The sequence below is a fragment of the Glandiceps talaboti genome, chromosome 11 (assembly GCF_964340395.1).
Source record: "Glandiceps talaboti chromosome 11, keGlaTala1.1, whole genome shotgun sequence".
Lineage (NCBI taxonomy): Eukaryota > Metazoa > Hemichordata > Enteropneusta > Spengelidae > Glandiceps > Glandiceps talaboti.
In genome coordinates, this window is record NC_135559.1 from 5,696,798 (window position 1) to 5,714,858 (window position 18,061).

Here is an 18,061-nt window from a genome sequence, read left to right on the forward strand (position 1 = left end):
AAAAAAATGTACCTACCCCACCTATACTATATTTGAGTGTAATCGGAACCACAGGCTTAAAAGACTCGGATGTTATTTCATGATATGGTAGGACACAAATTTGTATTTGAGGAGAGACCGTAAAACCATATAAATTCTAGTGGAGATCATACTAGCTATTGATAATCTATCACATGAATCCTGGTACTACAAATGTAGCATACACTCACTACTATCTACACGAGGGAGATATATTTAAGTCTCAACACAGGGCCGGGCGCCCAGGAACCGCAACGGTGTTACAAGTAAACAAACAAACAAACAAACAAACAAACAAACAAACAAACAAACAAACAAAGTATGCTTGGGTAAATGAAAGATCATTTTAAACTCATGGATAACTATCTGAAATATATTATACTTCTATGTAAACTATATATAACAACCTGTTATTTGTATAGATGGTATATATAGAAACATAGTATATCATTATAACATGAACAAGACCTGGCAATTCCTCTCTATCATATAAATCAATAATTTCTAAAAAGCCTACGAATATTATCAGCCATGAATCTACCATGAATAAAGCCTGATTGGTCTTCATGGATAATGTCAAGGATGGCGTGTTTAACCCGAAGGGATACGGTGATTGTTGATTTCAAAAAGAAACAGTCACATGCATCACCCAACGTGAATTCATAACAAACGCTCTTACTGGTGGGACGGACCGTGATATGAACCTTACCTTACGTAACCTTTTTCTGACCGCAGACTAGCCAGACAGCCTCTATGGTCAGCTCATCATTGTCATTATTGTTCTTTTTTTCTCTTCTTTTTTTTCTATTTATTTCACCAGAAATTGTACAAAGGGGTATATAACAGAAGATGAGAGAGAGAGAGAGAGAGAGAGAGAGAGAGAGAGAGAGAGAGAGAGAGAGAGAGAGAGAGAGAGAGAGAGAGAGAGAGAGAGAGAGAGAGAGAGAGAGAGAGAGAAAGAGGAGGAGGAAAAGCAAATAAGTCAATAAGCTACAATTTCTGACAAAATTACTTCCAACTAATAATTACACTAATACTAAAATACTAAAATAAAAAAGAAGAGCAAAATATTCCTAGTGAGGACCATGGATATAGTCCGCTAGGGACTAATCTAGTCCATAGTCCTAACTGAATGAAAAATATAAATAGACACAATAGTACTGTTCTCTGGAGGGATGATCATGTATGATCATGTCCTGGTTCCTATGCATGCTATGTGTATCCTGTTGACTCGGAACCAGGACATCATGATCATACATGATCATCGTATGACGTCAGTTCCTGTAATACGACACGGTACGGTGTTGCCCTGTCTAGCATTTGTCTAGAATGTTGTCCAAGAATGTTCGGATGTAAGCCGGATATTGCATCAATGCAGGCAGCTATTGTGTACAAAAGGGGAAAACAATACGTGTAAAGTGGTTTGCTGCATTATTTTCTCTTTTGTGCGCAATATAATAGATCCATGATATGATCGCATAGCTACAACTTGGAGTAATTGCATGTATATTGTCAGTATAATTACTCCAAGACTACCCAAAAAAAATATATTATAGAATACAAGAATACATAGGCCGTAGAGGAGGCGATCAGGATAAAAAAAAAACGGAGTGTCTAGTACCACCGCGGTGGCAGTAGCCGATCCTCACTAAAAAATGTAAACATGTACCGAGAAGGTCAAATCAGGTAAAATAACGAAGGTAAAAATCTAAAATAGCAATGAATGATTAGCCGACATCTACATCGGATTTTAATCAGATTGGGTACGCACAGTCGTTCGGCGAACCCTCGCTATTTTACCTGTATGAACATGTAACATCCGATCACTATACTGTAATCACTATTCCGATACACATAACAGACGAGTATTATTGTCTGTGCTATAATGGATCTCAGAGTCAGATCATTATATAATGCATGAACAAAGTACATGTTTGAACGTGTGGTCGCGGTTGGTATCACAGGGTAAAAGGACGAATAATCAATTTTCTTTCCGCGATATTCCGGATTTAATATTTCTAATATTATTTTCTATATATTCAAATAACTTTTTACATACTGCTAATGTACTTCCAGAAGTCGGATCAGTGGATGTTTACACTCACTGCGCAATGTGTTCATTGGGCAAATAGGCTGTGAGTTTGTTCTAGGGCGTACAATACAAACCACAGGGGTTATTGGAGTTTAAATTCATGTATGAGGCTGTTATTTTGAATATATGATATTATGATATGACATATAGTGTTCCTCGACAGGAGGCATTGTTCGGACGCACTTACGTGTTGACAGAGGTTACTGTCACATGGCATATTACACATATTGCTATAGATCCATTGTGCAGCAAATTTTCTCTCGGCTTAGCCACCTAACAATTAATTCAAACTCTAATAACTGTAGGAAATAGACATAAATCAGTGAGCGGAAACAATAGTTATGATGACAATTAAAACTTTATTTGAAATAGAGAAATATGAAAATTATATTAGAAATCCGGAAAATCGCGAGAAAAAATAACTATTCGTCTGTTACCATGTGTTGATACTGTATAGCACATTGTGTATACTGCCCTCATTGCAGTTCAGTTACTGCACAGACATCTAGCGTGGGTGGAGGGTCTCTGGTTTGGCCTACTTCAAGTACGATTCACACACGATGGTATAAGTATGTAAATGTATGTAAATTATCATATTCTAACATTGTACATTCACTGGCTCTATTTGAATGGTGTTTCACTGGAGCTCAGACCACTTACAGCAAGTCACCGAAATCGTGAGTATTCCACCCAACTGCTCTTGTCATGTTTATACCAGTTTCAATTGTATGAATTTGACCTTCAACGGTATTTACACACAGATAACTTCTTCCCTGTCTATTGAGGGTATATTCCATGTATTTTTTTATTCGTCACAGTTCTAACCTGTCGTCGTAAATAACTGTCCTCTTTACGGCACTGGTAACTATAATAATCTACGTTATGTTCTGGTTCGTGGGAATGTCACAACAGTCACGGTCCAGCCATTTCATGGTTCTCACATTTCGTTCTATTTCAGTGTAACTTGTCATGCTTGTTGGATAGTCGTTTCACCACTTCCGGTTTTTAACCACAGGGGCGCGTAGTATTTCGTAGATTGTTGTTTCCCTTCTCTACATGCTAAATACTAGTATAACAACATTTTTACTTGAATATATTGCCCCTACCTTTATGGAGAAATCTTTTACTATAGAGTGTATATTGATACATTTGTAGTAGCAGGTTTCGTATGATATTTTCCATAGGAAAACAACAATCCGAGGCTAAGCCGTCATACGTGCCCCTATGGTTGTAACGATACATTTCTGTGAAACTGGTTGATCATGGAGGTACTGAAAGGGGATATACTTCCATGGTTAGCTATACTGACTAACTTTCTTTACATGTAAATACTAAATTCAATAGCTCTGGGATTTTCCTTAGTCAATATTGCGCTGTAGAAAACGAAAGTATCATAGCATGAAAGTATTGGTAAAACCTTTCCAATAAATCTATTGTAAATATTACTAAGCGTACTTATAGAATTGATTCTATTTTAATGTATTCATATATGTAAATTTATAATTATATCTCACTACAATGTGCATTGTTCTATTTCCTTTGTTTAAAAGGAGATCGCCACTTCCGGATATAGACATGTTCATAAACTATGGGTTCTGGAGAGTCATTTCATGATTGTGCATCACGTACAATTACTTGTGATTTCAGACAAACGTCAAAATTTACTGGGGGGGGGGGCATGAATTTTTTTTAGAGTCCCATGAAATTCTGATGGTCTGAAAGGGGGGTCCCGAAATATTGTGCTCATGATTTGAACCAAATTAAACCCCAGGAGCGGTCGTTTACTGAGTAAATTAAAAAATGGCATAAAAATTTAAAAATTACCATACTGTACATCTCTGGAGTTGGGGGGGGGGGGCATTGTATAATCACACATTAAAATATGTGTAGCCGGGAGGGGGGCTACGACTCGGAATATACTTGGGTTCAATGGGGGGGGGGGGGGAGACATTTTTTGAAAGCGCAAAGGGGGGGGGGGGCTGCGAAATAATTTTTCTTCTTTGTTTACATGTAAATCAAAATTGATTTGTGATATCATGAACCTTCTCGGTTGCAGTACTGCACACTCCCATGATGCAACAGTAGATTATCAGTAGTTAATACTACTAGTAAGTACAAACATAGGGTGGAGGGTCTATGGTACAAACTACCATCTATTGTTTTGTCAGTTGGGAGAGAAACATTAACACAGAATAACAAAAACCATTGCGTGATCAAGGTCCGTAGCAGACGGACCGGAGCATCGCATTCGTTTCCAATTTACAGTTTCAAGGTATTAACTATATTGTATTGTATTGTTCTTTTGCTTAGTTCATGTTTGACAGTGTTTTTGAAGTTGGCGACCAAGTATTTCGTACCTAGAGTTTCCATAGTAACTATGTTCTACAACTACGTATCCCCTCGTTTTGCTCTGCAAATAGTCGTTACAGGATGGCTGATATCCGCCGCCACTGCTTATTCAGGTGAGTTCAATGATCTCGGACCACACTGTTTGTTGTCTGAGGTTCAATGTAAATTGTAATGTACACATGTTATGTACACATGAAAAAGAGCATACAACCACCGCCACTGCTTATTCAGATGAGTTCAATGTAAACTGAAATGTACACATGTTCTGTACACATGAAATAAAGCACAGAATCATAATAACATGACATGTAACATGGTACAATACAAAGAAGATAAAACAGGTACCAGGAGACAACAATGAAATGACACTAGTCTGAAAGGACCACTTGTTGGTCCGCTTATACTATATAATGCACAGTATAATCACTCGCTACCCAGCGTAAGAGTGAGTGAATGAATGAATGAATGAATCATTAATGGACGAATGCACAGATGGTAGACAAATAGATAGACATAGATCGATGGATGGGTAAATGAATGAATGAATGAATGAATGAATGAATAAACAAACAAATAAATAAATAAATAAATAAATTTACAACCGAAAAAAAATATTTCGGACCTAACCTGGTGACCGATTTTCAAAAAGAAAGATTTCAAAGAAGAAAAAAAAGAAAGTCAATTTTGATCGACGATATAAAAAAATGTATAAAGTCCCTTACAAGTAAGAACTCTCTCACACTCTTGACGAACTGGACATTCCATTATTGCAGGGATGGTCGCAACTGTTGCAGGAGGAGTTGACATTGGTACTGGCAAGCGTTTGAATAAATGTACGGAGGCTTATACGGGTTCTAAAGATGGCAAAACAACTAGTGCAAGATTCCATTACCCATGGGGCATTGCGTACGACCCCATCGGAAAAGTTCTCTACGTAGCTGACTGTGTGAGTATAGTAGTCTATGTATGTTGTATAATGTATCACTCTGAATATATTAGCTATCGTGAAGGGTAGATTGTTCGCTTAGAAAATACATTTGAAATGATCCACTAAATTGATAACTATATTGGTTTATATTTTCAGGGGTGTTCTGGATCTGCGAGAGCTGATGACCGCATTAGAAAGGTTGATATTAAAACAGGTACGTACGTCAATCTAGTAGTCGACGGAATGTGAACGCATTTCTCTCACCTGACGTAAGGTGGCGCACTTATTGCAGGTAGCGAGAATTTAGTAAAGACATCCTACAAATAGTGTGGAAATCGGTAAATTAAATTATGTGATCGACTCTGAGTATTTATTTTCCTTCCACCAGTTCAACAATATTTAGCAAAGAATTTAATGATTTTATATACTCGTGAAGTACTGAAAATGATACATTATTACGAACGCAACTTACAAAATTTGAATCATCAAGCAACAGATATGCTATAGGCAACCATGACATGAGTGTATAAAATTATCACAATTTATTATGTTATTCATTAATTAAATGTTTTAGAGTAAGACGGTGGTTAGAATTTACGGTGCGGGGAAGGGGGGGGGGGCTGAGGAGACAAATACATTTCGCAGCCCCACTATCCCAAGCTCATTTTTGCAAACATATAAGGTAAATGACTGCTCCTGAAGGTAGTTTTTATCATCTGTCCCCTATTCCCCATTATTACACATTCATAAAATCATAGCTCCCCTCCTCCTTTGAACTTCAATTTTTTTGATACCACTCTTCCAATCCCAACGTTTTTCATACCACTCCAATTTCTCCCTAGCCCCCCCCCCCCACGTAAAATCTGGCCACAGTCAAATAGAACATTAATATTTGGAAAATGTAAAATATGATGGCAGACGACTCCTTTTCCCGTACATGCATACAGGACACGTGACAACATTAGCTGGGTCTTTACAAGGGTACGAAGATGGTATTGGAGAAAATGCCAAGTTTCACCATCCTGCAGGTGAGATACTAGTATGTAAGGTACGCCGCGACGGGGCGCCCTCAAACATCGGCCAACCCCTGTGAGAGGAGGCCGGTGAGGGTGAAACGTCACGACGTATCTTACACTAAGTTACAGTCTAGTGAGATACTTAATGTTTTAGTCTTGGTCATCATATGTGATTCTATATATATATATATAAATATATTCTATATATTTATATTCTATATATATATATATATATATATATATATAAATATTTGTGAATATCATGATATTGGCGAATATGCTCAACGTAGGAATATTTGAAAGTCATAGTTAAACTGGAATCGTGTTAGCTTTGATCTCAGACCACTGTATTTAGTGGTCTGTGCTTTGATTCAATGCTGCATAATCACCGTCTTTAGTGACATTTTACTATCACCACGTCAACCAAATTCAGAAGGAAATCAACCAGTTGCAATCGGTTACTTCAAGTTGTTTCTGCAATCCAATGTTAACTAATGATACATTTTACGCTCAGACCACCTTGGTCTGAAATTTACGCCAATGTTGGAAAGGGGGGGGGGGGTGAATGGTTTGGCTATTTCTAATGACGTAAGTATTGTTATCCTTCCACGGAAATGGAGGGGTGAAGGGGGAGAAATGTGAATGATTTGACTATTTCTAATCATATAAGTATTGTCAACCTTTTTTTTGAAGACGATGTCACAATTAAATACACATAAATCAATGTTATCAATAATTTCTTTCAGGCATGTCCATGCATCGAAAAACAAGAACTCTTTTTGTCTGTGACAGTGTAAGTTGACCACGTATCGCTAAACTTGCCTAATTTCTCATTGTATCAGTGAAACATGTACATGTGATCAACAATATGGCCAGCCCAATAAAAAGATAATACGACTTGTATCACGGATCAGTACATAATTAGCAAAACGAAATTTGTTTTCTTCTAATAGGGAACTTGTAAACCCACCATGTTGAATGTTGCATCATAGGAAATGTGATGATAAATAATAATCAATTAGTATTGTAAACAATGTTGTTAAATTGTTTATAACCACGAATGACCAATTCATATTTAGCTTGACCAGTGTGGGAGGTTTATTTCATTGGTAGCTCCAGATAAGATATTTTACGATAACCACAGATAATCCCATAGTCCTTTCCGTCTGAGCATGGTCAGTCTGGATTGCAAGTTCCCTATTCTACCGACAAACCTATACCTATACACAGACGGCAAACAAAGAATCAAATTAATGGTGCCTGGTTGATATTTTACTTATAGAGCGTCAATCACCCAATGAAAAAGAGATCACAGATATATACGTATCACTAAATATACGTCGAAAAATTGAGCAAAAGAGGGGTTTACGCTGTCAATTTTAAGATTATATTGGACAAAGGCGACTATTGAATGGGTAACTGTCCCAAAGTATTAGTTGAAATGATAGAAATGTTTCATTCGATAATTTATCCCCCAAGTCAGTGGACCAATCATTTCGGTACGCAATAGTACGAGGACTTTGCATATATCATTTGAAAATTTGCCAATATTGCAACTACTAACGACACGACAAAAGTTATACAGTAATTGTTTTATCGCATAAGCCTACAAATTACTAATATCGCAAAGTTCATGGCACTCGCACGTACAGCTGCTACATATGTATAAGTGAAGCTAGACACTCGCACGTACAGCTACACGTCATATAAGTGTAGCTAGACACTCGCACGTACAGCTACACGTCATGGAAGTGTAGCTAGACACTGACACGTACAGCTATACGTCGTGTAAGTGTAGCTAGACACTCACACGTACAGCTACACGTCGTGTAAGTGTAGCTAGACACTCACGTGTACAGCTACACGTCGTGTAAGTGTAGCTAGACACTCACGTGTACAGCTACACGTCGTGTAAGTGTAGCTAGACACTCACGTGTACAGCTACACGTCATGTAAGTGTAGCTAGACACTCACACGTACAGCTACACGTCGTGTAAGTGTAGCTAGACACTGACACGTACAGCTACACGTCATGTAAGTGTAGCTAGACACTCACACGTACAGCTACACGTCGTGTAAGTGTAGCTAGACACTCGAAACGTACAGCTACAGCTAAGTTTAGCATACAATTCTAAATTGTCTTTGACTAACAACATGCATATATACATTTGTTTGATCTATTTGTAGGCAAATCATCGAATAAGAACTATAGATGTTGACACAGGTAAGTCACGTGATTATAACTGCAACTATCCTTTTGATAATTTAGATATCGTGTAAGATATTCTGAGATTTAAGCTTTCCAATCCGTTGACATTTCTTGGCAGAGATATATAATTATCAAAAGAATTGTGTTCTACAATATATTATAGCAAGTTAACGTGGAACTTTACGTCGTTTTGCACGACAAAATCTTCACTACCATTACTACATTGTATCGTCTGGCCTGACAAAATTGTTACATTTTAACCCGAATCAGTTGAAGATAGCTCACCCAAAGAAAATATAGCAGAAGACGATAACACGAGTTTTTAATAGTGAGACTTTTCAGTGTCCAGCTAAGTACTAAGTGATACAATGTAGCAATAGTAGTAAGTCTTTAAAGTTTTATAGTCATATTTAATATATGTGTATGTACATTATATATGTGTGTGAGAGTGTGTGAGAGTGTGTGTGTGTGTGTGTGTATGTGTGTGTGTGTGTGTGCTTGTGCGTGCGTGCGCACTACTGCAACATGTTATAATCATACATTCAAATCCACGTCTACACAGGAAAGGTAACTACTTTTGTCGGAAGTGGTAAAGAAGCGTTGATAGATGGAAAACAAACAAATGCCGCATTTAACAATCCACAGGCTGTGGCTGTAGATCACGTCCATAAAGACAGGTTATTTGTAGCAGACACGGTAAGTTTTGTGATACTAAACATTCGTTATCTATACATAATGGTTAATCGCTGACTCCTATGAGATAATGCGTGTCTATGACAAGGACTCGGCACAATGAATGGGGAAAAAATGTCAACTCGTGTCGGTGCTTTGTGTTTCATCAACATGTACGATTATTTCACAACGTCGTAAAGCACAGGCCTCTTTACGGCACCGTCTCTTTACGGCACCGTCTACAGGCCTCTTTACGGCACCGTTGCTTTAGCAGAAATATGTTTTCTGGCTTGCGAAAATGTTCATATACTCATATATCATAATTATATCAGACTATTTCTAGAAGTAAGCTTTACAAAAAAAAATATAATGGCAAAGTGAGAATATTAAACTTTAATGGTAAATATGTTTAGTGAGTTGAAACTAAAATAAGTCTACCTAAGATGCGCTGTCGTTACATTTAAAAAATAGACAACTTAACGTTAGGTGACGTCAAACTTGAAGGTTAAAGCTTATACATGGCAACGTGGGTATTTTTAGCACATCATTGCGAAGAATGTATTTTCTTAGTGAAATTACTGGGTGTACTAATTGTTAGCGATGTCCCTGTGTACAGTGATAGGACCATGTATCTAAACAAACCGTACTCATCTTGTATTCAGGATAACCACGCTATAAGGGAAGTCAGTTTACCAGATGGTGAAGTGACTACACTAGCTGGTGGATCCAAAGGATTGAAGAATGGTATAGGAAAGTATGCTACTTTCTATCACCCAGCTGGTGTTACCATCGATCCAAACGGCTATAGGCTATTCATAGCTGACCACGTAAGTTCATCAATGACACTTGTCGGATTACGGCTAGCTGTCAAAACAGTTGTCTGACCAGCGCAATTTAAAAAGTTGTCCTGAACTCAGACCACTGACATTTTAGTGGTCTGAGTCCTGAATAAATGAACGATACGCCACAATGTTACAATTTTCATACTAATCATGTACATTTCAATTCTTTTACTTTCAGCTGAAGTTTGATTTGATCATTTACGACGATTTTCAACCCTTAGTACTGAAAAGAAACACGAATTATCAGTGGTTTTTTGAATTGATTACACTGTATTACGTACTAGTAGATTATACATACATATAAAACGCTTACAACATATTCCTCTTTCTATTCACAGTATAACCATGTCATTAGAATAATCAACTTGGAGAACAGTAAGTTTCTTGAATAACTACGCTATTTTAACAACTATTAGACTGATAAACATACCCTCTGACGTCAGATTTGAACACTTATCTATGTTAGGCATGTACACCAGTGTGTAATCCTAGTTGTTAGTATAGACAGCTAAGTTATGTCTCACTTTTCCGTTACTAGTATTTCAGACCACTATATCTACATGTAGTAAGGGATATTCCACTAGTGGCGAGATCTCACGAGACCGCCTAGCAACGGTTGGAGTATATTCATTCTTGTTTATAATTCAGTGACATTATTTGATGTGTATATAATATATATCTTGATTTCAAGACATGGTAACAACATTGGCTGGTAGTGGAAAACCTGGGTTTATTGATGGTATAGGAACACAGGCAATGTTTGAATACCCTGAAGGAATGGTATACGATACTGATTACAACATTCTATACGTAGTGGAATTCGTAAGTACGATTATCAGAATAGTGCAATACGTACTAATCTGTCTTATGGCAGAATCTGTACATAACTCCCACCACGGTCGTTCTTACAACCGAGATCACTGTACAGTACAACCTACTCATCGTCGTTTTTAAGTAAACGTTAAAGTTTTTCTCTTTGAAAACGCCGCTCTTTGACAGTGTCGGCATATGTAGTACATGAGTGAAACTGCGAAATTGTTTTATTAAATCAATCAATCAATCAATCAATCAATCAATCAATCAATCAATCAATCAATCAATCAATCAATCAATCAATCAATCAATCAATCAGTCAAGACACAGCACTTTTAGATTTGATAACGATATGCTCAAATCAAACCCTTTGCCAGAAATCGGTAAAATCCCAAGTTAGTGTACTTTTATCGAGAAATTTGCCACGGTAAGTCTACGAATACTAGTAGTTATCCAGTTAGTATGTTGTCTTTGACTCTACCGAACAACGCAGGTTTTCCCCGGGTACTCCGGTTTCCTCCTGCATTAACACTGAACTTTCCTCCTGTTATTGGGCAATGCCTGTTGGGTGGTTAATAAATAACTAAATATCCATACAATTTCACTAAATTTGTTACAATACAAATGGTCAACTCTATACGTACCTTGACCTGTAGTCAACTCGAATTATTGTAAAAACTTTTGTTAACATTTTCAAATATTTCAACCGAACTTGTTCACCGTGTTCTTTACATTTACATTTGCAGAGTAACCACTGTATTCGGACAGTCTCGGAACAAGGTAGGAAGTGACACTTCACTCATCGTCCCATGTGGTTTTTTTTTTTTTAAAACAGGTGTCCAATGATAAATGAATACCACACTGAATGCGATGTAATATTTTGAATTCACACGTTGTAATGAATCTATAACAATCGTCAGAAAACAACGCATTATAACTATATGCAACTACATAGTGTTTTCTCTTCTGATCACCAAAAGCTAAGTTATATTTTCTTCGCATGCAAACTGTTATTTATTATGACGCCAATTGTTCGTTTACATTATAACTAGGGGAAGTTAAACTCTTTGTTGGCGGGAAACAAGGAAGGTCTGACGGTGAGGGCGAGGAGGCATCTTTCTTTCACCCAACAGGGATGACGTATGATGAAGAAAATAAAATAATTTACATAACAGACCAGGTGAGTTTCAAAACTAAACACTGGTTTGGTAATGACTTCGAAAGATGTAGTACAATCATAAATAAGTCTAAAATTACTTTAAACCTCCAGCATGGTGCTTCATTCGGGACAAAAAACATCACAAATGCTATGAATAAAAAAGAAGTTGAAAAAAATAAAAATGTATTAATTCATTCATGGCCGGTAAAATATATAGAGCGATGGAAACATACATTCATTCACTTTATTATATTATATTTTACAACTCTTTTTAATGATTTATTTTTGCATTATCAAATTTGAGGAAAATGGCTCATACGATGGATCAATCGTCCATTGCTCTCTCTCTAATCATATAATTTAGCACTAGTGTACCTTTGTTTTGACCTGTAAGCTTCATATGTCTTATCTATACATTTACTTGATATTTTACAATTGCAGTATAATCACCTTGTACGCAGTATAAGTGCAATTGGTTCCAAGGTGTCACCACCAGGCACTATGACAAGTAAGTAAATCATTAGAAGACCTTGATATACTACTAGTATTTTGCTACGTACCACCAAACTAGAGAGAGTATAGAGTTTCAATTTACATCTGATATATACATGTACCACCAAACTAGAGAGAGTATAGAGTTTCAATTTACATCTGATATATACATGTACCACCAAACTAGAAAGAGTGTAGAGTTTCAATTTACATCTGATATATACATGTACCACCAAACTAGAGAGAGTATAGAGTTTCAATTTACATCTGATATATACATGTACCACCAAACTAGAGAGAGTATAGAGTTTCAATTTACATCTCACACAACGTTTTTGTTACCGTACACACACTGATTGCGCACAATCCATGCACATTTTCCCCAAAACTATATATATTTCTTTATGTATCTTGTGCAAATCATGTTACAATCCTATTATTATCCATTGCACAGATCTGTTTGCATATAATGTTCCCTTTTCGATCGTCTATTCCTTTCTGTTTGCATTTTCTATAAACAATCCTGTCAACTTTCAATTTCCTCTTGTCATCAACCATAAGTCGTGTCACCGACCCGATGTGAGAGGGCGCCCCATCACGGCGTACCTTACAGACTACTTAATAAAACCAATCTACAATCTAATTTTATATTTTCCAGTTGAAAAAGTGGTCACTGCCATCAGAGGGAGTCGCAATACGGGAACGGTATTGATTACATTAACGTTCATACTCTTCAGTGCACTTGTCATAGTGTGCATATGCCGTCGACAGGGCCGTCGAATGATGTCCAAAATTTGATGTGTCAGTGATTTATTTACGTCCTTCCCGGGATATGTGTACATCGCTGTTTATGTTATGTACAATCAGGGACGTAGAATCTGTTTATATAAATACGTCCTCGGTGCAATGTGGTATGGTACAATAGAATAGCGGGGAACGTGTGATAGTGCGCTCCAACTGAGGCACTGAGTATTGTCCTTTGGCTTTTGTCCGGCAACCTTCGGAACACAGATCCGAGGTCTCAAGACACAAAACGTAACCATAACTGTTCCTATTCCTATTTATTTCACCAGAAATTGTACAAAGGGTACATAACAGAAAAAAAGAGGAGGAGGAAAAGCAAATAAGTCAATCAGCTACAATTTTTGACAAAATTACTTCCAGCTAATAATTACACTAAAACTAAAAGAAAACAAAACAAGAAGAGCAAAATATTCCTGGTGATGACCATGGATATAGTCCGCTAGGGACTAATCTAGTCCATAGTCCTAACTTAATAACAAAAATAAATATATATACAGTTACAGCGTACACTTATCAAATGAAGTGACGTGCGAACAATACACTATGCACTGAAAATGAAAGAAACAGCAATGGAAGGCAGAAGACAGGAAAAAAATGAATCAAATATGTAAAATATGGTGTTTAAGATTTGTCTTGAATGCATGGCGATTATGGGTGTTCTTTAAAGTAGGGGGGGGGGGGGAGAGTTCCAGTGTTTTACAGCAGCATATTTAGAATTGAATTGGCAAAATGTATGATGTACTTTTGGTATTGGAACATTTCCGTGAGTTGCTGATTTTGTTGCGTAATTGTGGGGTAATTTTTCATTTATATAGTGGCTTAGTGTATGACAATAACGTTTAGTTTGTAAGTCAAATATGAACATGCATGTATGAAATTTGCAGAGTTTGTGAATATCTAGGATTTTTAGGTGATGGAATAGAGGGGCAGAATGTGAATGTCATTTTAATACATGTATTATTTTTTACAGTTTGTTTTTTATTATTGAATTTTGTTCTGATGTAGTTTTTATATACATCGAATGAATGACACAGTTACACAGTGCAATAAACGAACAAATAAATCAATGAAGTTTATAAAATTTCATAATCTGTACACTATTTCTTACGTGTTTTATTTTGTCTTCAGTTCTTCAGTAATATCTGCAGGAAAGACATAATCTCTTTTTTTTTAATTTAACGACTTATTCATCATGTGAACTTCAAGAAACAGTTACTGTGGAAAAGTTTGTTTTTCCAGTAGAATAGTGTTTTATTGATAAAAAGATCGATTCAACTCTATCTGAGAATATAAGCCTATCATAGGAGTAGGCCAATCTCAGTGCGTTGTATGCATGTTATTCTGAACAAAATACAATATGACGATACATGTGCTGTTGTTTAGAAAACTTGTGATTCAAAATTATGATTTCAAACTGCTAAACAAAATATATGAGAATATAAAAGTAACCCGTGTCCACGGTTCCACGTGACGAAATCTCGTGAAACGGAAAGTTTCGATGATCATTTTCGCGATAATCATTAAATTTTATAAGTTGCACGTGCAATGTCAAGCGTACACGCCACATATGCCACATGAGTATGGATACAATGAAAATTCTTTTAGCATACAACAAACTTAATTAAATTTGTCCAAAACTCCACTAATTCCGTAATTTAAAGAAAAAGTATTGCATGCTCTCGGATGATTTTGCTGAAATATAGCGCGATGTTCAGGAACGCGCACTCGGACGTTACGTTTTCACTGCACACTTTCACACGCGATGCCAATTTAGAATCTTTCAAACATCGTACGCGCAAGCAAGATTGGAAGTTGAACTTTTACACTATCCCGTGCAGTTGTGGTTGCTGGCGGGTCGGGGTACTGTTTTAGTGCGAGAACTTGTTTGGCTAGTATGGCTATTGTGGGTGTCGACATCGCTGGGAACTTACAGCTACCGGCCTCATGTACTTTGGGAGATCAGGGTTTCCGAATAAGACGCCTTCCTCTTTGCAACGATGTCGACAAATGTTTTCCCTCAAGCTTAAGTTCATCCTCCTTGTCTGTGTCGTCTAGAGCCCCCGAGACAGAGTTTGCGACGTCATCTTCAACACAGCTTATATATTGCAGCCGCCCTTTTGAAAGTGAAATCCAGTACTCGAAAGTAAGATGTCTTGATCGAAACCAGCACTCGGAGAGACAGGAAAATGTAGCTGCACTCCCTTTGAAATATGTTCAAGTAAGGAGGGGAAACTTTCCGCGGTTTAACGAATTCAAATCTTTCGTGAAAAACGTTGGTTTAGGAGGACGAACTGTTACCGTCAGTTCGTCTACAAGGAGCGAAACAAGTTTTCCGTCTGAAAGAGGGGTATTGGATAATAGTACTAGGGAGATAAATAATGCGACCATCAGAAACGTTTTTGAGTTAGGGCGACCGAGTCGTCTTTCTGATGGAAACGTTACATATACCACGGGAAGAATACCAATGTTACCATATTCTCTCGTAAGCACGTGTAGACAGACATGTTTTGATGGCCCAGTCATGTCGATGAGAACACGGGCATATTGGGAAAGACAGCCCCAACAGTACTGTAACAACGATATAGCTTCGAGGCCTCCCTCCTTCAGGTTGAAGAAATCTCCCCTCACGCCAAGCCTGGACGAAATTATCGATGGGAAGACGCCGACTATGGTAGTCAACAAGAAAGTTACACCACTTTTCAAACGCAAGAACATAGATTTAGCCAAAATTATTGGAGAATATGTAATAGAACGTGAACAACGATGTGATGATTTCGACTGGGAACTAGATTTCTTGGGAGTACCTCGTGAGGAGAGAAGTAACGAGGATACGACTTTACCCCTGATCATGCAACAAACACTCAACGGACCTAGCGTAAGTTGGAGCACTGCAAAGCAACCATTGCCGACACCATTAGAATGTTTCTACGGCGAATGCTCGTTAAATCATGTACTGCACTGGCCAAATACATTTGATCTGATAAACGTAGGAGAACCAAACATAGAGGTTGGGGATGGTACACCTGACATGAAGAAGAAACCTATTCGACGAGAGTTGTTCCCTCCACCAAACAAGAAACTAAAAGTGAGCCACCCTGATGAAAGTGACCATTGGTTTGGATCCCCTATGAGTGAGTAGGCGGTTATCATACTTCACCTTGATGTGCCATCTTAAACTATAAAAATATATGATTCGGATGTGTTTTTTTATTATGACGAAATATTGATATTGGGAGGGAGGCCTAGGGGAGGGAAGTGGTAAAATTTCATTATCTTGTACAATATTGTCGGTGGGGAGCAGGAGTAGATTACCTCCAGTACTCTGGTAAAATTTTGCAAACGTCCTAAAATATGGTACGGCCAAAATAATGAAATAGAAAAGTAAGTTGCCATGCAGGTAGTAGTCTTGCTGCTAGACGTTCGGGCTCGCAGTGAGGGCTTGCCCGAACACTTGGATGTTCCATCCTCGATAGCGATGTTCGGTCGTGTGTCGTATTGTATCGGAAGGACATCCGAGGTCTAGCAGATAGACTATGCAGGTAGTAGCTCCTCATGTTATAAATAGGGGTAATAGGGCGCCCTCTACCATTGTCCTGTATAATTTGGTCTTTTTTATGAGCGAGATGGGGATTGAATGCAGTTTGTGAAAACCTATATGTAACAGTTACTGTAACAGTAATCAGCCAACAAACCAACAAACAAATGTACAAATGACACACATATTCAAATTGTTGACAATTCTGTTTCATCAGGTATTACAGACAGTCCTACAGCACAGATACATGAAATGCGAAGAGATGCCAGGGAATTGCGCAATTAAGATTTGTCTTGAATGCATGGCGATTATGGGTGTTCTTTAAAGTGGGGGGGGGGGAGTTCCAGTGTTTTACAGCAGCATATTTAAAATTAAATCGGCAAAATGTATGATGTACTTTTGGTATTGGAACATTTCCGTGAGTTGCTGATCTTGTTGCGTAATTGTGGGGTAATTTTTCATTTATATAGTGGCTTAGTGTATGACAATAACGGTTAGTTTGTAAGTCAAATATGAACATGCATGTATGAAATTTGCAGAGTTTGTGAATATCTAGGATTTTTAGGTGATGGAATAGAGGGGCAGAATGTGAATGTCATTTTAATACATGTATTATTTTTTACAGTTTGTTTTTTATTATAATAATTGTATTTTGTTCTGATGTAGTTTTTATATACATCGAATGAATGACACAGTTACACAGTGCAATAAACGAACAAATAAATCAATGAAGTTTATAAAATTTCATAATCTGTACACTATTTCTTACGTGTTTTATTTTGTCTTCAGTTCTTCAGTAATATCTGCAGGAAAGACATAATCTCTTTTTTTTTAATTTAACGACTTATTCATCATGTGAACTTCAAGAAACAGTTACTGTGGAAAAGTTTGTTTTTCCAGTAGAATAGTGTTTTATTGATAAAAAGATCGATTCAACTCTATCTGAGAATATAAGCCTATCATAGGAGTAGGCCAATCTCAGTGCGTTGTATGCATGTTATTCTGAACAAAATACAATATGACGATACATGTGCTGTTGTTTAGAAAACTTGTGATTCAAAATTATGATTTCAAACTGCTAAACAAAATATATGAGAATATAAAAGTAACCCGTGTCCACGGTTCCACGTGA

The 18,061-nt window shown here is 37.2% G+C and overlaps 1 protein-coding gene across 1 annotated transcript; it reads left to right on the plus strand.

The window, feature by feature from the left end:
• Positions 1–2,664: 2,664 nt before the first annotated feature.
• LOC144442343 (NHL repeat-containing protein 2-like) lies at positions 2,665–14,469 on the plus strand. Its single transcript, XM_078131659.1, has 15 exons — positions 2,665–2,787; positions 4,421–4,572; positions 5,233–5,405; positions 5,544–5,601; positions 6,335–6,415; positions 7,150–7,196; positions 8,591–8,627; positions 9,175–9,308; positions 9,947–10,111; positions 10,465–10,501; positions 10,818–10,948; positions 11,686–11,719; positions 11,992–12,119; positions 12,540–12,606; positions 13,249–14,469. The coding sequence occupies exons 2-15, from the start codon at positions 4,488–4,490 to the stop codon at positions 13,386–13,388; spliced, it is 1,317 nt and encodes a 438-aa protein (XP_077987785.1). The 5' UTR covers positions 2,665–2,787; positions 4,421–4,487; the 3' UTR covers positions 13,389–14,469.
• The last annotated feature ends 3,592 nt before the right edge of the window (positions 14,470–18,061 follow it).

What these genes read in the sequence shown, in the direction of transcription:
- LOC144442343 (XM_078131659.1), top strand. Translation starts at nt 4,488, where the DNA reads ATGTTCTACAACTACGTATCCCCTCGTTTTGCTCTGCAAATAGTCGTT. An exon ending in AAAGGTTGATATTAAAACAG is followed by an intron (nt 5,602 to 6,334) that starts GTACGTACGTCA and finishes ACATGCATACAG; the next exon opens with GACACGTGACAACATTAGCT. An exon ending in TAATTTACATAACAGACCAG is followed by an intron (nt 12,120 to 12,539) that starts GTGAGTTTCAAA and finishes TTACAATTGCAG; the next exon opens with TATAATCACCTTGTACGCAG.